Below are 22,293 nucleotides of genomic sequence, written 5' to 3'. Positions count from 1 at the left end.
TTTGTTCGGGACAGGGAGCTGCGCCGTTATGTCGCCGACTGTGTGTGTGTCGTAACACTTTGTTCTAGTCATTAAATCGGATTTAGACCGTCGCGGGGGACTCGTCGTTTTCAAGCAGGCAGGTAAAGGATGTGTTTTGGCTTCCATTCGCTGGTAGTTTTTCGAAGTTAAAAGCCATTTTACGTGGAGGGAGGAGGAGGACTCACTGGAATCGTTTGCGGGAGCATTGCATACTCACTCGGTAAGTGCCTACTCTCCGAACTCCCTAAGTTAACTAGCTAAAATGTTTACGCCTGGTTCTTATTAGCAAAAGTCGAATATTTATGTAGTTAATGTTTCTTAAAAGGAGTTACCTTGTACTCTTGCTGTTTTCTGTCGTTGCTTAACTTTCGTACGTAGCTTTTTTTTTCTTTCTCTCTCTCTTTCTGTCTTTCCCTTCATTCTTCTTGCCCATTTAGCTAGCGAACTACTCCATTAACATTTTTTTGCTGGCGATTTCGGACTCTATCCAAAAGATAGAGTCTGCAGTACGTTTTGCAAACTATCCAACAAAACTGCTTGTGGTTATCTATGTGTTTTCAAGATTAGGAAGGCGATAAGGCACATGTGAGAGTGTGTGTTATAAATGTTGGCCGTGCAGCTCTGCATGCCACAGACGGTAAAGAGGAGCCATTAAAAACCGGTTCATAGTAATAACGCAGTCTGGAGTGCAGTGAATCACTCACTTTTAAGACGCTTATCTTCTTGGCAGATGACGAGGTCTGCCCTGGAGATATTTCAGTGGCACCAAAACATTAAAAAAAACAATGCATGTACATATGAAGGATTTAAAAAGAAAACAAAAACATGTATTTCTAACTTGGTTATTCCTTTTAAAATATATGCATATAATATATATTTCTGTCCTTTTTACCATTTCGCAAACAAAAGAAAAACTTGCTTACCCTACTTTGTCTGTGGGATACTTATGCAAATCAGATGAATCTTCATTTGCATAGAACATTTTGTACAACTTTTGAAGACCTTATACAACAACCCTTTATGTGCTTATTGTGGGAACCAGGGTAGATGCAGTAAAATACAACTGGAAAAAAAATGTATAGCTTTCACAGAAAACTACACATCATCCGTATGTACAAAACAAAACAAAGACGGTAAAGAAACTAACTGAATACATTATCTGACATGTAAAAAGCAATAATTTATCTTACCTCTGTAAATCTAAAGTACATTCCACTTTATGTGCCCTTCTTTCAATAACCATATCAGTGATGTTTGCTCCAATAGCTCTTATTTTATCATCCCACACATATTTATCTATGTCCAAACAGCTCTCTCTCTCTATATATATATATATATATATCTACAGTCTACTATACATATTGTAAGGAATCATGATAGAAATCCTACCAACATTTTGAACAATACCACCTTGAAATTCTCCACATATTTGAAAGAATGACAGAAAGCCATAATTCAAATATGTCTACCCATATTCTAAAGGGCTGTAATTTTCTTTTGTCGCAATTAAAGTGTAAATGTCAGAGAAAGTGCTAGAGTCATCAGCTTTTTTTTTTTTTTTCTTAATCTGGCTGCAGGATGCATAGTGTAATGCAGCCCTCCTCCTCCCCCACTTGTTGCTGGCTGACAGTAGGCTCCTAGGCTTTTCATCAGTTGTTGAATTACAAAACATACATCAAATACACATAAAAAAATCATACATGAAACGTGGGAGTTAAAAAGAAGTTAAGACCATCCAGCTGGTTATGTATGTTGTAGATATGCTGAGCATGAAAGATTAAAAAATTTAAATATACTATCCTAGTACTCAAGTATTGTTTTTGTAATGACTGCAGTTAGATTTCTTGTGCAGCTTTTATCTATAATATAAACAATAAAACAAAGAGCGATGTGTCCAGTCTTTAGCAGCGTCACCGATCAGTACAGTCATATCCAGACGTTTCAGCATTCACAAAGTTTCAACTCCAGTTCCTTCACATCTCAACTGATTTAGACGAAGAAGCTTACAATCATTTTAGGCTGTTTTTATTTGCCCCTAACTCAGTATAAGCTCTTCTTGGCACAGCTAATGAAAACAGTTTATGAGACTGACTACAGTAACTTCCTGTACTTGTCAGATTTTCTTTGCAGCGAAGAACCTCGCGCTGCATCTGCCTCTTTAGCCGCTACTTTTACGGTTTCTCAGACGCTTAGCTAAAAAGGTTTCGCTGCGCACACGTGACGTAGGCAGGAGCCATCTGGTGAAACCGTGACCAACATGGCCTCTCTTCTCAGCTTTCAGGTCTGGATAGGCACGCTCGACGTCACGGCTGCGGGCCGTTCACTGATGGGTACGCGCCGTGCAGCGACGCACGAGGAGCGCAGCAGAGCGTCAACGTCAGACCAGATCTGTGAGAGCAAGAAGACAAGCTAGACATCCTTCGTCTGCGTTCAGTCTTCGGTAGCCAAAAAGTCACAACAAAAGACAAAAAACCAAAAAGAATAAATCGACCCCCTTTCAACATGAGTGTGGAAGGATACCAGTACAGAGCGCTGTACGAGTACAAGAAGGAGCGGGAGGAGGACATCGACCTGCACGTGGGGGACATCCTGCTGGTGAGCAAGGGAGCCCTGGTCGCCCTCGGTCACAGCGACGGCTTGGAGCAGCAGCCGCAGAAGATCGGCTGGCTGCCGGGCTTCAACGAAACCACGCAGGAGAAGGGCGACTTCCCCGGGACGTACGTGGAGTACGTGGGGAAGAAGTGGATCTCGCCACCGACGCCCAAGCCGAGGCCGCTCAGACCCTTACCTGTAGCTCCAGCTTCCTTCAAGGCAGAGGACTCCGACTCGGATCAAGGTGAGCTTCTGTTATTTTTAGGCCCGAGCAGCTAAGCGCTGCGAAGGCCTATTGTTTTATTTATTTATTTTTTTTTTTACGTACCAGTGCAAACTTGAACTTAGCCCTGAATGAGAATCCAAAAGAGCGAAGCTCAGGTTGCCAGAGGAACGGTGGCTCTGTGGATATCATCTATTTTTCTTCTCAATCTCCATCGTGGGAGATTGGAATGTCCTTATCGGCGCTAAGAAAAATGCTCAGATCTATGGATCTGAGCATGTTGAGGCAAGCTGGTTTCGCAAAAAGGAGAAAAAAAGAAGTTCTTTAGTCTTTTTGTTTAAACAGGTTGCCTTTTGTGTGTGTGGGTTTATTTTTGAGGTATCAGGACATTCAACCAGTCATAGGCTCTGAAAAACAGAGGAGATAATAAAACACTAGACTGATTTTAATGCAACTATAAACTCTCAATTGTTTTTTGTTGTTTTTCTCCTTACTTAGCAACCGCAAATAATTGGTATTTTATGCCATAAATTTAAAGCATTTAAAGTGTGAAGTATGCAGATAGTTTTTTAAAGCGCCTTTTGCTACTATTTTCTTTTTTTTTTTTTTAGGAATATGTTTTTTCTAGTTATACAAAAGCAGAGAATGAAAGTGTTGTGAAAACAAAATCACTCGGATAACTTCTGCCAATTTTTTGCAAATTTTGTCACAAATTTTGACTTGAATTTAGGTTTGATAGCATGTTGCTGCCACCACCGTGTTTCATCTGCAGCCAAAAGTTTACTTTATTTATTTGTAATATCGTCACAGGGGGAGAAATCCCCCACAACAATTTAATGCCAGAAAAATCCAATGAATGATCTCATTATTTAGTCATTGTGTTTTCAGTCGTCTTAACTGTGTTTTAGTCATTTGGTGTTTGGTTTCATCCTGTGATCCACAGAGTGCGAAAACCACAAGTGTTGAATATGAAAAGCTTGGGACTTTTTTTTCCTAAGAAAAGAAAGCAAAATGCTGCACAGAGTGTCCGTTGTTGGACTGAATTTGTGGCTATCACAACAACACAATGTCACCGATTGAGCATGTGAGGAGAAAGCACCCAGTGTTCGCCATCAGTCCGACCAAAACCAACACAAAAGGAACATTTTCCCCTGATATTCTCCCCCCTCGTTGCTCACTTTCTTACCTGGTTACTTTCAGTTTTCAGTTGCTTTATAACTGAAACTTATACAGTTTATTTGTTAACATTAGAAGTATTTGCAACATGATGCAAAATTCAAAATCTTACCAAGTTGTTTTTTTGTTTTGTTTTGTTTTTTTTAAAACATGTCTAGTTTCTGCTTCAAATATCTTGGTATATTTCAAATACGATACAAATAACTTTTCAACAGCTATAGGAGCTCTTTTTAAGTCAATAATTCCTCAATGTTGATGAAATCAGGCAGATTATTTCACTTATAGCAAGACATTTTTCCCTTGACTGAAATGGTTTCACTTTTTCATCAATATTAAGGAATGTTTTACCTTAAACAAGCTGCTGTATCTTACTGAAACATTACTTTTCAGTTAACTTTCTTATTTCAAGTATGCTAAGATATATATATATAAAAAAAAAGACTTGGTAAGATTTTATGTTTTGGCAGTGTGAGGGTCGGGTTGGGAGGGGATGCGCCGGCCACAACTATGAAGCACAATTAAAACCGGCCTCTTTCTTTTTTTTTTTGCTTTTTGAAGGAGGCGGCGGCTCAAACTCCGAGCCGCTGCAGTTGCCAGGTTTCCAGTTTCTGCTCTTTTTGTGGTGCGATTGTGAAATTCTTTGCCGGGGTGCGTTTGGGGGGGGGAAGCACGGTGTTTGAATGGCTGCATCGCAGGGCTGAGCCTGGAGCGAGTGGGGAATTTTAGCGCAGGGAGAAGAAGAAGAAAAGTCTCTGTGTCTCGGGCGAGGAGAGGAACAGGGAGGGGAGGTGCCGCCCTGAGGTTGGTGGGGAAGGGGGGGAGGAAGAGCGAGAGCGTTGTGCTAGGCGGAGGGGAGTAGGGCAGCCGGGGGGGGGGCTATGGGAGGAACCATGCTCAAGGGCTCTTTGAAGAGGGTCCTGTTGCTCCCAGAGTGTTTGTGATTTATCGCCCACCACTGAGGGGATCCAACTCCCTTCCTCCTATACCAGTTTTTTTTCCTTCTTCTTCTTCTCCTTCCTTCTACTCCCTTTTTTAATGTTTTCATAGCTCCTACAGTCAGCTCTGCGAGGGCAAAGAAGGTGGAGAGTTGAGGCTTAGAAAGGGGGCCTCTCTTCTCTGAGCCACAGGGGGAGGAGGGAGTTTACATGAGTGCAGCAGATGTGGAGAGAGGAGAGGAGGGCAGGGCTGGGAAACTATTCCGGCTCATTCCAGCTCACTACCTCTTTTTTTTTTTCTTCTTCTTCTCCTCTTTTTGTTTTTTTATAAACATTAAAGTGTTGCTCCTTCGCTGGGGCCTCTGAGTTAAGACAACATGCATGTGTTTGGGCCCGCCGAGTGGAAGGAACACGGAGTGGTCTCACGTGGAACCTTTTTTTTTATCATTTCTTTTTTCAAAGGTCACCACCTAAGTCGCATATAAATATTTCTTCTTTTTTTTTTTACTTCCTAGTTCTGAGTTTTAGTGTAAATGTTGGAGGACAGTGATTGCTTGCTGCTGTGCGTGCTGTCACAAGATTCGGCAGGCATGCTCGGGCTTGTTTGAGGAAATATTCAACAGCGTCTGTCACATTGGCACATTACCAAAACTATCTAAAAAAAAAAAAAAACTAAAAGCCCATGAGTTTCATTTGTGTTTATTGAAAAAGTTGCTAAAAAGTGCAACTGAAGGGAGCTGGTGGGAGTTTGGACGGGTCGGTCCTCCACATAGCAGCAGATTGAGCTAATGCAGCTTTCCTTGTCTGGGCCTCTTTAGCATTCAGCCTGACATCTGCTCCATTCAACACGGTCACTTTATTTTTTTTTATTAATTCTTGTAAATTATGGTGTTTAGTGACTTTGGCAGTGACTATTTTTCTCCCCTCCCCCGAAGGAAACGTCACGCATTGTTACCACCATCCAAGTCAGTAGCAGATTGAGGACACGGTCATGGTGTGATCTTTGTTGTTGTTGCAGTAATGCAAACGCTGTATTGATGCTTTAGACTGCATGGTACACTGATTAATAGCTCTGTGATGAGTCTGTATTGTGTTAAGTGCTGATTGCAGTAACGGTAGAGAATGCCACCAGAAAATAAAACGTTAACTCTCGCCTCAGCAGCTTTACGCTGGCGGACAACTAGTTTTACTGATTTATTCTTTGCTATTTGTAAGAAATAGTTGATTTTCCTTGGGCTGAAGGGCAGTATTATGTAAAATTGACTTTTTTGAGCTTTATATCATGTTATAATGTTATACCAACCCCAAATTAAAAAAAAAAAAAAAAACATATTGTGGGGGTGTTCCTATAAGCCTTTCTTGGATGTTTGAAGAGTCCAGTCCTTGAATGTCCCGTGGCAACCATTGGGGGTTGACTAAACGTTTTGTCTCACCAAACATCTTTTTCCACAAAGCTCCGGCCCAGAGCTGCAGTTTCCAAGCTCCCGAGCTTGGAAACTGCACTCAGCTCCTTCAGACTAGCCAACAGCAATTAGCAAAGACCTGGGGGAACTGCACATCTGCTGAGTTCATAATAGGAGCTACATTTCAGTGAAAAACTGGTAAAATGTCGTTAAATCCTGAAGGCGGTGTCAGAAAAAGCAGGAGCTTCTTAAAGAGACAGAAGCCCAATTTCAAGGTGCTTTAAGTCAAATTTGAAAGTAACTGGTAATTGTTTGCATGATAAAATAGCACCATGTCCTTGAAAACGCATAGCACCGGCCCTTGGTAAATGTTAGCTCACATCCTGAGAGGTGATAAATCCGTTGGACTCCAGCTGGATTTAAAGGTATTTTTGGCTCCTCGCTGTTTCCAAGATCTGATTAGAACAAAAACATGTTTAATAAACGTTCATCTTGTCCTTTCACTGTTTGCTGAACTGCACTGAACTGTACTAACATGCTAACACGGTTACACCCCCTGGCTTGTTTGTTACCTTCGCTTCTAGGAACACTTTCACATGGACCCATTGTGTCTCGAAACTGCTGTCCAGGGCTGTAATGTAATTCTGAAGCTCAATAAGATCACCGCTGTAAATGTAATATTTTCTCTCCACCCACCACCCCACCAACAACACACACACACCACCAAATTGCATTAGAGTGTAAATCCACTCAAGACATAACATGGAATCGTGTGCATAGCCGTTTCATTACCTGATTGTGTGCAAGGACTGAAGTCTGAACTGGCAAATCTTCTTTACCGGAGTCAGTCACTGTCTGTCAGGAGGATTAGGAAGGAGAGGAAACGAAGCCTGGGACGGTGTGTGTGCTTGTGTGTGTGTGTGTATTTGGTTGACTTGGAAGGAGAGCAACAGGACAGAGGTGAGATTAGAGCAAGACAATATCTGGAAGATGCAGAAAAGCTCCACCAAAACGGTTTATGCATCGCGCTAAAACGGACATGCGTTGCATAAATGCATTAAAAAAAAAACCCTCCGCTCCTTCTAAACACTTTTATTTTCAGCCCACATGTTTTCCTTCCCCCTGTTGGCTCACACAGTGTTGCACACTTCTACTGAATGCACAGGCTTGTAGCCATTAGCGCGCAGCAGCAGCACGACTCAGAGGCAGCATATCTTTAAAAACCGTTGTGGTCAAACAAAACATCGAGATTATAGCTATAGAGCTGTAAAACCAAGCTACTATCTGATCTGACGCTGTCGCATGTGCTTGTCTAACATGTACACCAGATGGGGTTCTAAACTTGCGCTTTAATCTTGCAAAAATGTCTTAAAATTTGTGTCTTAACTCAAACTGTTGGTATTAACAGGAAACATCGGTGTCAATGCATTCTGGGATATATAGCCCTATTATTCTATTCTTCTATTTTAAGTAAGAGTTTTTATGGTGGATTTGGCTTTAGAAAAATAGTCATTAGTGGTGAGTCTTCACACACACACATGCACACAAAGGGTTAATTTTCACCCTCTAGCAACGACCTCCTTATTGGTTCCTCCTCTTCGTCTGCATTGCATCTTCTTTCCACCAGGAGGAGACATTGTCTGCCTTTTATTTCCTCTACTGTGCATCACAGCTGCATCATGTTTTTTTGTGGTTAAAACAGATTCTAAGCGGTATGTTTCGTGTAATATTAGTTTCCAGTGAAGTCTTAAACCTCTTTTTAAACATTTTTTTGCACGGCCGGTTGTTTCAGCTGTTGCACAGGTCCTCTGATTTCAACTCCTGAGTCGCAGCTCGACCTCTTCCAGACCAGGAGGAACCTGAAAATGGTAGTTACCAGAGCAGACTCTCTAAATTTATCCCAACTAGTGAGCTATCTTTAGTGAGTTCACGGCTCCCTCTGCCCACAGTCTACATTTTGTTCGTTGCAGACATACCACTTGAGCTGGTGAGATTGTACCCCTCAGCTAAACCCCCCGTTGCAGCACACCGCAGCTCTGCGAGTGGCAGCTGCAAAGACTTCCTCAGTCCGTCTGTCTTTCTGACTGACTGCTGATTGACTGAGGCCAAACATGCACACTTGTAGAGGCATGTTTAGGAGGCTACCGTCGCCTTGCTATTCTTTTCCAAGTTGCCGCAGATACAGTCTCTCGTCAAAAAGCTAAATAAAGTTCCATACCGTACTGCCATGCAACTATTTAATCTTTCTGAATAAACAAGAAACTGATCTCTTCTAATTGAAATAACAAACTTGATAAGTGTAGCAGTTGGAATATATGCATGAACTGAACTGAACTAACTTTCAGTTCAGTTTGGTTCAATTCTAAAGTACCAACTTCACAAAAAACATGTCACCGAAACACACTTTACAAGACGGGTTACACGAATATCTATCATACTGAATGTAGGAATCAAATCCTATTTATTTCATTTATACAGGTGAAGTGAAATAATGTTATATAACATAATGCTTTATTTATTATTCATGAAAAATCTCTTGAGTCATTTACAAGAACAACCTGTTTCATACATCACAAGAAATAACAAAAAAATAATAATGTGACCTACTTAACACTTCCAAAAACCAACATTGTACATCAAGAGAGAGGTTTTCACCACAAAAGGATTTGCATCAGATAATTCAGTTCTCTGTCTACAGAAGGGCAGCCGATGGCACCGATCCCTCCTCCTGAGCAAAGACGTCGACGCATCAGAGCAAACAGTTGTAAAAATAATTAAACCGGTTGCGTCTGTACCCTGGGACAATTTATTTTGCCAGAACAATTATCAAACTTTAAATAAACACAGCATATTCTTTGCGTTTCCCTGGTTACAAGCCATGCCTAGCACAGGCTTGTCTATCAACGGATCGTCTGAGGAATCATCGGCGATTGCTCAGAGCATTTCTGCCATGTTTTGCCTCCCGGACACTCAATACGTTTCTATGGACGCCAAAACCGTCACGCCGTTGACAGTACTAAGAAGCAACTCTATCTGCAGTCTGTGCCGTGCCACTCATGTCCCCCTCTGCTTCCCCCCTCACCCAATAAACATGGGACCCTGGATCACCTTGAAGATTCGTCTCGTTGCAGCAGTTATCGCCCTACCTTGTCTGGAGCAGACCGGCAGATCTGTGGATGAAAATACGCAGAAAAAAGCATCTGCAACTTTGATTGGAAAGTTTTTGGATCCCCGCTTAAGCATTCAGCGACTCATTCTCCTCTTTTGATCTGTTATTTTTATGGATTTGATCTGAGGGAAAGCAGCCGGGTTAGGGTTTCCTTTCCCGGAAAGACGAGGTTGGCCGCGGGAGGAGATCCGTGTTGGATGTCTTGTTGTTCAGGGGGAGGAAGGGGGAAGAGGCTTACACTTCCAAGGTGAGAGATGGCGGCACTGCATGTCTCCCATCTTTATTTAGGGAAACTTTGCTCCATCTCAAAGTTTGCTACTTCTCCGAATCCCCCTCACCCCCCATCCCATTGGTTTTGCATTTCCAGTAATGTCTTCCAGATGACCACTTGTCCTCGATGAAGGTTTGTGTGTTATGTGGTCAGAGGGACTTGAGTAATCCAGTTTCTTCACACGCAACCCACCAGCCCCTCTGGTCTCAGGATGTGGATTCAGTCGAAGCCGTTCATTATTCGCCCGATTGAACCCCCTTGCCCCCATCCTCCCCGATCCCCTTGCGTTCGTTGGAACCAAGCAATGCCTCGGTGATAATTATCATACATTACTGAGAGCTGCACTTGTTCGTTTTCTTCTTTTAAAGGCAGATTTTTTTTAATTGACTCTTTTTTTATTATTTTTAAGAGGGGCAGAAAGGAAAATACGGTTTGGAGAAAGGTTCCATTCACCGACCCGGAGTCTCGGTGTTGAAACAGTCGAGCCTTTCAGGAAAAATCCCTTTTTACTTTTTTTTTTTTTTTTTTTTCAAAATACGCCTTTACAAAATCCAAATAAAAACCCTGGCCAAATCCTTCATCCTTTCATGTCCGCACCTGGCTGCAAAGTTCTAAAGGCAAAATAAGTAAAGAACTAAAATACCCAGAGACCTGGCTAACCTCATGTCACAGGATATTTGCTTAATTCCTTGACCCACCAAACCCTGACTTGAGCGCTCAGCCCCTCCTGCTCTTGAATCAGACTTTTCTTTTCACCTTTTGAAAGGCGCTCTCCGGCCATGTACCTGCCGCCTTTGAAGCCTCCGAGCGGTTTGTTGGTCAAACACCTGAGCTGGTTCAGAAGAATCGCCGCCATCTGTGAATTATCTGTATTTTTGTCGTCGTTGTTGTTTAGAGTATCAAATGTAATTTTCTTGTGAGAAATTAAGCTGTGGCGCCACAATAAAGACTTCCTTGCATTTTTGTTAGCTTGACACAGAGATGCGAGAAGCCTTTCTGAAAACGCAAGTGTGAAAACTGCAGGAATAACCCCAATCGTGCACAACGGATAAACAATCCATGACTGTGCACCTCGAGAATTACTGCACCTACTGAAATCCCCTGAGAGCTTTTGTGTTTTCAGTCAGAGAGAAACGGTGCCTCGCACAATTATTCATACGCCTTGAACATGCAACCACAAACGTCGACGTATTTTAGGGGATTTCATGCAAGAAAGGAGAGTATTACAGTGAAAAATTGCAATAACTTTGGGGAAGCTGCAGAGATCCACAGCTCTTGTGCCAATCCTTTATTGCTGAGAGTAAAGCTGATGTTAGAAGGACTATTAGAACGTCTGTATTCAGGTTGCCACAATCTAAATTAAATTTTCCGGCTGATCACTGATCAGCTACGTTTACACGAGACTACTTCCTTGTATTATTTTAGTCACCCTGGACTCCATGCTTGTCACGTGTGAAAGGTCTGTTTGATATGAAGCCACTGATTTTAATATTTCCATCTGTTGACCTTTGTCTCCTCAGGCGTCTGTTTGGCAGACTTGACGGAGCAGTTTTTCCTCCCAGAGACCGCCCCGCCCTTGCTGACCAGACTCCTCGAAGCTATCGAGAGGAAAGGTGAGGCTGCCATGACAACCAGTCTTCCCCCTCGCGTCCCAGTTGACTCTGTCGATCGGTGAGCGGTTCGGCAGAACCACACGGGGTGACGTCCGTGTTCTCCTTTTGACAGGTGTGGACAACCCGACTCTGTATCGAACGTTCACCGCTGGAGGTGGACTCGAAATCAGGCAGTATTATGATTGTGGTAAGAATGTTTTTATTATTATTTTTTTTTCCATTCCCCATGTCCTAATCAGCTTGAGTGTGTGTGTGTGTGTGTGTGTGTGTGTGTGTGTGTGTGTGTGTGTGAACCTTGTAACTTTCCAGTCAGCAAAATGAGACCAGTACACACACACAGACGAAGTTTCAGAAAATAAAAGGGGTTGTGTGTTTGCACACACATGACGTTAGCGACTCAAAGGGCTCGTGGTTTTCTCACAAACCAAGCCACTGCATTTCAGATCCTCACGCCGCTGAGCTGGACCAGCTGGAGCTGCCCGCCCTGTGCGACGGCCTGCGCAGGTACCTGCAGGATCTGCCCCAGCCCATCGTCCCAGCCGCCCTCCACGCTCAGATGGTCCACGCCGTCAAAGGTGAGAGCCCACTCAGCGTCCTCGAAGCGTGGTGCATGAAGCGCTGACGTGATGTCCCCAAACTGTACAACACGTTCTGTGAGATGGAAAAAACAACAACCGCAAAACACTCATCTGCTCTCCGCTTCTCCTTTTGGGTTCTTGACTTCATCAATTGAAAACATGCAAAGTTCAGATCATGCATGCTTCTCCCCTGCTTTTTTTCTTTAGCTTTGAATTAACTTTTTTGCTTTTTTTGCAAAGCAAAGGGAAGAAGAAAAAAGAAGAAAAGTCGCACCTTGCTGCGTTCTGTTGCATTGTGTTCTGTTGCATTGCATTCCCTTGATGTCACATGGCCAGAAACCGGATATCTGTGGTTAATAGGAACTAAAACAAGCCTGAAAGTTTATCTCTGCCATCTCTAGGCAGCCAATCACCTGCTAGTGTACCTTACGCTCATTCTGAACCGCACACTCTCTCAGCGGTTTCCAAGACAAACTGCATGACTGTTTTTTCTCTCTTTTTTTTTTTTTTGTTCCATCTCTTCATTGTCTGAAGATCTCGCTTTCATTTCGTGTCGTTCTTCAGCCAGAGACGCTCCCAGTTGCGTTTCGTCTCATTTTCTTTTGACCCGAACGTTTTTTTTTTTGTTTGTTTTTTTTCCCCCCCACCAACAGAGGCGGCGAACCCCGAGGAATGCACCCAGCTGCTGCGCCGCATCGCCAGCTCCGCGACCCTGCCGCCCCAGTACTGGCTCACCCTGCAGTGTCTGCTCAGGCACTTCTCTAGAGTCTGCCAGAACACGCCCAAGAACCAGCTCAGCGCCAGATCGTTGGGCGAGATCTTCAGCCCCGTGTTTTTCAGACAGCAGCCCACCAGGTGAACATCGCTCGTCAAAAAAAAAAAAAATCCAGACATATTGCATTTGCGGCTTGACCTTTAACCCCCCACACCTGCCCTTTTCTCCCCTTCTACAGCTGCGAACCCAGTCTGGATGCTTTCATCAAGATCATCGAGGTGCTGGTGACCAGCGAGTGGAGCGAGAGCCAAGCAGCTCCAGGTACGGGCTCCGGTCATCCATCTAACTTTACATCGGACCCTCGCACTTTGCATCGCCTCTTTTAGAGACGGGCACATTAGTTATGAGGGGGTGCAGAGCGTTAAGCTCACCGTGGGCATTAAACTGCTGCACAACTCTTGACTGAGAGCTGAGCTATAAATAGCTCTGCTTGAAGTGTCGAGACCAGCAGCTGCAGCAGGCTGCAGATTGCAACATCTAGGTGCATCTGAATTGAAAGTGTCAAATTGTCTTGCAGGATTTCAATGCAGTTTTGAAAAATCTGGCCTTTATTTTGGAGTTTTTTTATTTTTTATGAGTCTTGTTTAGATTCCAGTGCATTCAGATTTTTCCAAGCAGAATAAGGAATATTTCTCTCCTCAAATTCTGCTTTTCGAATCTGTGTAATGCAAAGTAATCCAGGCAAAGCGTAAATGTTTCACATTTTTCAGTTTGATCAGATCTGAGCTTCTTCTGATGCCTAAAAATAGAAAACTCAAATGAAACGACTGTCAGCGGTTCTTACATTTTCTGAATGCTATCAAACCTGTTTGAGGAATAATTTGGCAAGTTTAGATTGAAGAAAGTAACTTGAGATAGGAAGTTTAGTGTTTACAGAGGTATTTTCACAGCTGAGGTGCTTCAAAGCATGCAGCATCACAAACTTGCTTCAGCTGGATGTCGGGTTTTTTTTTAATTTTTTTTTTTTATCATTTTAACCGGATTAAACCAGTTTGCAGACGGTTCTGTGATTTTTGTGGTTTGTCTTTCTGGGTCTATTTTCTCACGGTTGGCCTGGAAACTGAAGTTAGTTTTAAAGTTTCGGCGGTGGTCTTGCTTTCGGGAGCTGAAAGAGAGAGAGAAAAAACCGAGCTGCTGTGGTAGGAGGCTGCAGTGTGTTGCGTGTGACACTTGTGTTTTTACAGGGCTTGTTAAAAGCGCTGTTGTTGGCTCGCCCACGGACCATAGACTGACCATGGCTGTTTAAACATTTTTATTACCTGTTGGGGCTATTTATAACACGGCTGGTCTCTGCTGTCAGTAATTTGCACCTGCAAGAGCATTTTGATGGACGCATGGATGGAAATGCTTTTTGTTCCCCCATTACAGATTTATATTTGGAAGGTCGTAACGATTAACCAGATTCATCATGATGAATAGACGAATAGTTTAGTCAGTGAGTAATGGCTAACTGGAAAGTACAGACTAAAAATGTCAATTTGCTGAACAAAGTAGTAATTAAGCCAAAAATGTACAAAATATATAGATTTTATATTTAAGATAAAAACCTTCTGTAAATATTTTTCACCCAGTAGTTTTAATAATAGTTTTTTAATTATTAGTTTTTTGCTTGCACCTTTTAGGATATTTCTAATATTGTATAAAAAAAAAAGGTGTAATTTTTTTTTATCCAACTAATCATTAAAATTATTGGTAGAATAATGGATTACTAAAAATAATTGTTAACTGCAACCCCGTTGTTATGGCAACAATCCCAGCCTAGCTTTCAATAGAAACCTTTTCAAAATATAAACTTATTACAAATGATAAAAAAGGTTCCAAAATATGATTCTAACGATAAAGTGGATTCGTTGCACACATTTAAAATCTGATCAAAATGCTTTGCATGTTAGCCAAATATTTTCTAATATTTAAATTGGGAAACATAAGCAAAATTAGTATAACCTGGAAATTACAATTATCTTTATTTTTTCATTTCTATATACATAGATTCAAGCAAAAAAATTAGAATAAATAACAGCTATTTTGTTTTGCCATAAGCTATTAGCTTAGTTGGGCTAGCTGCTGTGCTATTTGTAGCATGCTAGCTTTAGCTTCAAAATGACGCCGTAATATTTTTCAGACGTCCAGTTTTTGTCCCGTTGGCAATAGCATCTTACCCCCAAGCTGACTGTCGGTCTGCAGAAACAGGTGGGGGAGGGGCCAGCACCTTATTTTTTTTTGTACTCTTTGCTACAGAAAGAGTTTGAGCGGTTCGAGAGCCGGCCGTGGGCGGCCCGCCTGAAGCACATGACCCTGTCAAACATGGGCGCTCAGGTGCGCCGGGTTTCAGTCATCTGGCTCATGCAAACACCGAGACGAGGGGAGCCTACTCTGTAAACACACATGTTCGGATTGTGTGTGTTTTGTGAATGACCTGTGTCTGTGTGCGTGTGTTTAAGGGTGTCTGCATGCCTCCTCCCAGTTACTGCTAGCCTATTTTAAGTAAGCGTCAAAAGGCCCACTTAGATTTGGTTGGCTGGAAAGTCGGCCTGTGCCACAGAGAGCTTCTTGTTAACTGAAGACGGCCCCCACCCTCCTCACCTCCCCACCACCTGGATATCCACATGTCCTGCCCCCTCAAAGGGCTCAGTCAGCAAATATTTGAAACTTTTGCAAGTTAATCATAAGACCGAACGCCCACCCCGTTCGTCCTTTACAAACATGTAGGAAAAAAAATGAAGAAGAAGAAGAAGAAAAAAAAGAGGGAGTGACCACAGAAACCTGAGACTCTGGATTCAGGGCGACACCGTAGCAGCTACTGCTAATCATTAACCATCCGCCTCCACGTGAGCAGGCCTCAGGCTCGGCTCAGAAAAGGAAACGGTGTGGGGGCAGGAGGGAGGAGCAGCAGCAGCAGGAGGAGGGAGGGAAGGAGGGAGAGTCGGAGCAGAAGCTGAGCACTCTCAGTCAGACAGAGCGGGGCGAGCGAGTCAGTCACACACTCAGCCCAGTCGCACCCAGCACCTGCCCAGAGGATTACCTGGATTTCATTAAGAAGTGCACAGAGCCGCATCTTTTTCAAAGAATTAAAACGAGACGCATCCTCATACCGGAGGAGGAAGAGAAGGGTGGATGCAGCCCAAACTACGAAACGGAGCTCCGTCGAACTGGATTTAATTCAACCTGTGGAACTGAAAGAGGACGCTTCAGAAAGGACTTTACATCCACTGAGACATGCACAACGTACAGCGTGAGTCTGACGCTCTTACTCTGAAACTCCAGGATGTATCTCTACTTTTAACCTGCGAACTCTTCCAAAAAAAAAAAAAAAACATAAAAATATTTTATTTTATTTTTAAAGAAGCCCAGTTGTCGCTCAGGCCTGCTTCAGGCACACGGCTGCACAAGTAACTCTCCAGTTTGCACCGGCTCTAAAACCCTCGCATTATTTTTAGATGCGTCGTATCGAGAGAGAGTCTAAATAATTTAAAGCGTAAAAGGACTCTTTACCCGACCGAAGGTGTGCTGGCGTGAGATTCTTTCAGAACAAGAACCTCGAGCGAGAACTGCTAGATGGAGTTACTTTTATTTCAAACAGGAAAGCAAAAGTTTTCGTTTTTTCACTTCCGAAGCCGCTATCTGAGAAAAAAATACGGTACAGAAAAAAATGCTGAACTGATTTAAAAATGTTTCTTTTTTTCCTTTTTTTTTTAAAATAAAAATTTACTTGGTAACTGCAGCAGTACAGCACGCTCAAATAAACCAACAGCTACACAAGCTTTGTCAAACATGAGATTTGTACAAATAAACTGCAACAAAAACGTTCAGAAAATTCAATTAGGAATATGAAACGTAATGTAAAATAAATAATAAATCATGAAGTCGCTCAGACCACAAGGCGTATAATTAGATTGTCACAATATCCAAACTAGAATTTATTTTTGCCAATATTGGGACCGATACGGGTATGAAGTAATGTTATCTATTAATAGTTAGAATTGAACTTATTTCTGTAGAACTTTTTGTCAGAAAAGGAAAGTTTCTTTCAGCCAGCTGAGTGGCAGCATGCAGCAACAGGTGTGGGAAGAGCAGCAGATCTTACTAATCATACTGGTTGTACTTTTTCTTTCAGGCACTTATTTATTAAACTAATAGCTCTCTTCTCGAGCATCATTCACTACTTCTTCTTCTTCTCCATAAATCAGAAGAATCTCCTCTTAGTAAATCTGGCCGTATGAAAACCGGCTTCCCCCTCCCTCTGAAGCCCTAATTCTCTACCAGGAAGCTGCTTCTATTTTAACATCGCTAAGGAAACCTGGCAGGCTGTCTCCGTCACGTCGAGTGTCATGCTGCGGGATTACAGGACGTATTTCAGAGCCCTGGGTTAATGCTGACCCCCGGGGGGGGGGGGGCAGGAGGAGGAGGGCCAGGCATTATGATTCAGCTGCGTACGTGCTGCAGCAGCAGCAGAGCCGGCTTTGTCCGTGTGCCAGCAGTGGGACGGGCCGAGCGTCCGCGCGACACACGCAGGGAGGAGGGGCGAGCGAACCTGCAGGAGAGCAAGTGCACAGGCTCGGCAGAGGGAGACGGGGATGCGTGAGGGAAAGCATGAATCGAGCTGCAAGAAGCTTTTTTTTTAATTCCTTCCTTCTAGTTTAGCTGCAAAGCGGAGAGTCTGATCCCATTCTGCTCGGCAGCAGAGCTGTAAAGTATATCGGCAGGAAATACACTCGGAGAATGACCTCATCGCTCTCAGGAAATGAAAGATGCAGGAGCGGTTGGTGACTGACCCCCCTGTGTGATTGGCTGCGGTGAGTGATGTAACACGTTACCGAGCAGGCTGCCTCTTAATGGCTTTTGGGAATCGTGCGATTTTAAAAGTGACTCTGCCTCGGAGAGAAAGAGGAATCTGCGTTGTTGTGGCTGCTGCTGTTTCCTTTTGTTTTTATTAAGTCTGCTTTGCGTTTGAGGAGGAGGAGGAGGCATTTCCAGTCATTTCTAGATGTGGTGGGAAGCTCAGACCTGCACTGTTCTGTTTTATGCAATTATTTTTTGTTACTGCAGAAGGCATCTGCCAAGTTAATCCTGCTTTTAGTTGCAGGCGAGAGACGTTCCGCAAGGTCCGCTGCTGCAGAACAATTGATGCAGTGCAGATTTGTGGGGTTAAAAATAGCCGACTACCTTAGCTCCAATCTCCGCTAGCCTCCATTGGCTTTGACTTTCATAGATTTATTGACTCTGAATCTATAGAGCAGAATCAGGTCATCCCACAGCAAAGCCCCGGACGAAGGGGATTCGTTCGCCGGTGACGGCTGTGGATTTCAAACTTGCGTGTGTCGTCTGTTTCCAGCCGTTTGTTTTTCAAGTCCTCCATGCGCATCGTTCTCTCAGAAGGATGCACTCCCGCATTTTGCAGCGAGGAATATTTATAGGCGGCCTCCTTTCTTGAATGAAATTCATTCTGCCTGACTCACGCTCCGCTCCGTCTCTCCTCCCACTCTCGCTGTCGGGAGAGAAGGCAGAGTTTCATTATCCCAGTTTGATGAATTGGGGCGGAGAGGAAGAGGGGTACGAGTGAGAGCTAATAAGCCTGCAGCAGAATGCCTGATTTGCCTCAAATGGCAGAAGTCGGGGAAAGTAAATTTTGCTGCCGAGACGCCAGAAATTCAACCTTTTTCTTTTTTTTTGTTTTCTCCAACAGCTCTACCTCCAAAACCACCCAAGTCCACAGCTGTGACTAACAACGGTATGAACAACAACATGGCTCTTCAGGACGCTGAATGGTACTGGGGGGACATCTCTCGGGAGGAAGTCAATGAGAAACTGAGGGACACTGCGGACGGTACATTTTTGGTGCGGGACGCCTCGACTAAAATGCACGGAGACTACACTCTGACGCTGAGGTGAGTCGAACCGTCCTCCTCTGTCTTTCTATCCTTCCGTCCCACTCTTGGTTTAACTCTTCTACCACCTTTGTTTGCTTGCAGGAAAGGAGGCAACAACAAGCTCATCAAGATTTTCCACCGTGACGGAAAGTACGGCTTCTCGGATCCGCTGACCTTCAGCTCCGTCGTGGAGCTCATCAACCACTATCGGAACGAGTCGCTGGCTCAGTACAACCCCAAGCTAGACGTCAAGCTGCTTTACCCGGTCTCCAAACACCAGCAGGTAGGGGAGCTAGCCCACTGGATTGTCACAGCGCTTCCCTTTTTTGACGGGAACTTAACCGCAACTCTGAAATCTGTCATCAGGACCAGGTGGTGAAAGAAGACAACATTGAAGCTGTGGGGAGGAAGCTTTGCGAATACCACCAGCAGTACCAAGAGAAGAACAAAGAGTACGACCGTCTGTACGAGGAATACACCAGAACGTCACAGGTGAGACGCAGCCCCACTCCTGACTGGCATCCGTAGTTTGACTGCAGAATTTGAATTTGGATTTTAAAACCGTGCTTTGTCTTGCAGGAAATCCAAATGAAACGCACAGCAATAGAAGCCTTTAACGAAACCATTAAGATATTTGAGGAGCAATGTCAGACGCAAGAGCGGTACAGCAAAGAGTACATCGAGAAGTTCAAGAGAGAAGGCAACGACAAGGAGATCCAAAGGTGAGGACGCTATGGAGATTAGTCCCTTTTAGCTCGCTTTCCAATGGAGTGTTTTGTTTTTTTTGTGCTAACTTGTTTCTTTTGTTTGCAGAATTATGGGTAACTACGAAAAGTTGAAATCAAGGATCAGCGAAATCGTCGACAGCAAGCGCAGGCTGGAGGAAGACCTGAAGAAGCAGGCGGCGGACTACAGAGAGATCGACAAGAGGATGAACAGCATCAAACCCGACCTCATCCAGCTCCGCAAGACCAGAGACCAGTACCTCATGTAAGTACGGCGCATCAAGGGTTAGGATGTTCTTATTGAGGTGTGTCGTAACCTCGACGTACCTTGATAGGTTTGGTCTTTCTTAGTGTCTAACATGCATCTGCTTCCTGTCCGACAGGTGGTTGACACAGAAAGGAGTCCGACAGAAGAAGCTCAACGAATGGCTAGGAATCAAGAACGAGAATACCGAAGAGTAAGTCCCCAAGTCCGAACGACGCAGAAAACGTTCAACAAGAAAACATCACAACTAACATTCTGTCACGTCTTTGGTTTTCTTTCAGTCAATACTCAATGGTGGATGACGACGAAGACCTCCCGCATCACGACGAACGCAGCTGGAGACTGGGCAACATCAACCGGCTCCAGGCCGAGGCCGTGCTCCAAGGCAAGAGAGACGGAACATTCCTGGTTCGGGACAGCAGCAAAGCAGGGTGCTACGCCTGCAGCGTTGTGTACGTATCCATAAAACTACAATTAGAGTTGTCGTCATCAGATTTCCTGACAAGTGGGTGACCGTTTGTCCTGCCTCTCTGTCTTTCCGCAGCGTGGAAGGCGAGGTGAAGCACTGCGTCATCAATAAGACGCCGTCGGGCTACGGCTTCGCCGAGCCGTACAACCTGTACGGCTCGTTGAAAGAACTCGTCCTCCACTACCAGCACACGTCTTTGGTCCAGCACAACGACTCTCTGAACGTGACGCTAGCGTATCCGGTGTACGCCCAGCAGAGACGGTGAGGAACCCCCAACCCCTGGACATTCACCTCCCCGCACAGACACACGGGTTTACGAACCTGGCTGGAGCCGGAGGAGACGACGTCTTGGACTCCTTGAGCAAATGCGAACAATGAACAACGGAACGGACACGCTCTGACACTCGGACTTGGAAACCGGAGGAAAAGGACACAATAAAGCCTGAAACATTTCAGTGACTTTGCCGTAAAACCAGAGGCGAGTCTGAATGTAGATCTCTTTATTTTTCTTTAGTTTTTTTGTGGGAGCACAGAATCTAGCGGAAACTGCTGAACTCTCCAAGAGGAGGACGTCTGAGGCCTTTTCCTTATGGTGCTTGTCCGTTTTTTCGAAGCTTTACCAGCCGGAATGTTAAACCACAAAGTCAAACCCTTGAAACGGAACCGTACTCACCGGCTACGACTTTTTTTTTCTTCTTTTTTTTCCTCACATCATCAACGTGCATTTCTTTCTTTCTTTCTCCTCCTTCCTCTACGTGTGTGTTTGTGCGGACTGTCCACGTGACCAAAACTCATAGAATCGGGAGACCGTGCGACGCTGGATGGCTGGAACACATTAGCTTGTGTTTATCTGCTCAGCAGCAGACCATGGATCAGCTGAAAATGTAGCAAAATGGCACTTTTTCTTCTTTCTTTTTTTTACACAATTTTTTTTAATGGTTTGATAAAAAACAAACTCCTATGAACTTATAAGAGCAGAGTGGAGACGGGAAAAAGCCTGCAGCCGTGTCGCTGTCGAGCTTTAGAGTGCAGAAGCAAACTTGATCTTAAAGGTGTCGAACGAGCTTGAGACTATGAATGGACTTACTATTTCATGTACATATGTGAAATTGTGCAAAGTCATGAAACAAAGTGCACCGTACCAAAAAGGATCAGTTCCTGTTGAGTTCTCTTCTGATCAGCTATGCAATTCTTTCTCCATTTGTACTTAAGAATTGTTTAACTGTTGCAAACCCACAATATAAGCTTGTTTTACCGCTTGAAAAGTATCTTTTCCTGTGTAAAAAAAATATCTGAGGATATTTTTTTTTTTTTGGTTTTGTTTCAAAATGCCAAGCTACAGTACAAAACGCTTCTGATTTTTAAAGAATAATAATAGAAACGTACACTTTATTGTAAATGATTTTAACAGCTGGTATACAGATGGAAAAGATGAGTATTTTATTACCTTTTTTTTGTTGTTTTTGTTTTGTTTTGCTTCAAACTAAAGTTCCTCTCAGGCAGAGCCTTTTGAGTGTTTGAGCTGCTTCAGTGAAGAGTGGAGAGCGAAGCCCGTGTTGGAGGAGCAGTCGGAGAACGGTGCTGGTTGGGATTGTACGACCCCATATCGCCGCCCAAACAGCAGTAGAGATTTATTTTGTTATAAAATAGATATGTTCCCATATGAGAGAATAGAAGATCAATTTACATTTTACACTTTGTATATTTTTCTGTATCAGAAAATGTTTACATGGGTGGATCAGCTCATTTCAGAAACTTTTTTTTTTCATATTTCAAAGTTGCGCCACGCAAAAGTGGCGCAAATCCGAAAATAAATAAATAAATAAATCGTCAACAGCTCAACTACAGTTTTCCTAACTTGTTTTTTTTTTTTTTTTCATTTAAAGTTTTTATGAGAAAAGCGGTACATGCCCAAACAACCAATCAGAGCGCTTGTTGGTGTGATGCGTTTTACAAAATCTGAACAGGCATGCACGCCGAGTCAGCTGTTGAGTTGAAATCTTAACAAAAATGAGCTGGGAAACCAGAATGTGATTGTTTCTATTTTCACTATTACGACGGGAGTCTGATGATTTACCTCCCATGTATCTCACACACACACACACACACAAACCGGCAGCGGCGGCAGAGGCTGGGTGTAAATCTGTTTCCCCCTAAAGCAGGAAACTTTCTGCGACGGTACACGCAGTTTTGACCAAACTGCTCATCTGA

The 22,293-nt window shown here is 43.6% G+C and overlaps 1 protein-coding gene across 4 annotated transcripts; it reads left to right on the top strand.

Annotated features, from left to right (window-relative positions):
* pik3r1 (phosphoinositide-3-kinase, regulatory subunit 1 (alpha)) lies at positions 1–21,448 on the top strand. Of its 4 annotated transcripts, none has more exons than XM_015032054.1 (15): positions 1–122; positions 2,296–2,857; positions 11,311–11,403; positions 11,516–11,590; positions 11,847–11,978; positions 12,635–12,836; positions 12,935–13,017; positions 18,440–18,641; positions 18,726–18,906; positions 18,990–19,115; positions 19,203–19,345; positions 19,437–19,613; positions 19,732–19,806; positions 19,895–20,065; positions 20,158–21,448. In XM_015032054.1, the coding sequence occupies exons 2-15, from the start codon at positions 2,524–2,526 to the stop codon at positions 20,345–20,347; spliced, it is 2,184 nt and encodes a 727-aa protein (XP_014887540.1). In that variant the 5' UTR covers positions 1–122; positions 2,296–2,523; the 3' UTR covers positions 20,348–21,448. The 4 variants fall into 4 exon arrangements, with proteins under 4 accessions (XP_014887540.1, XP_014887539.1, XP_014887541.1 ...); XM_015032053.1 differs by having other exon boundaries at positions 1–241; XM_015032055.1 differs by lacking the exons at positions 1–122; positions 2,296–2,857; positions 11,311–11,403; ... (2 more) ...; positions 12,635–12,836; positions 12,935–13,017 and adding an exon at positions 15,687–15,988.
* Positions 21,449–22,293: the final 845 nt, after the last annotated feature.

The sequence above is a fragment of the Poecilia latipinna genome, unplaced genomic scaffold, assembly GCF_001443285.1.
Source record: "Poecilia latipinna isolate Pla-1442-1.1 unplaced genomic scaffold, P_latipinna-1.0 Scaffold229, whole genome shotgun sequence".
NCBI classification, from domain to species: domain Eukaryota; kingdom Metazoa; phylum Chordata; class Actinopteri; order Cyprinodontiformes; family Poeciliidae; genus Poecilia; species Poecilia latipinna.
The sequence above is the reverse complement of the archived record's forward strand: the minus strand, read 5'-3'. Positions and strand labels throughout refer to the sequence as shown.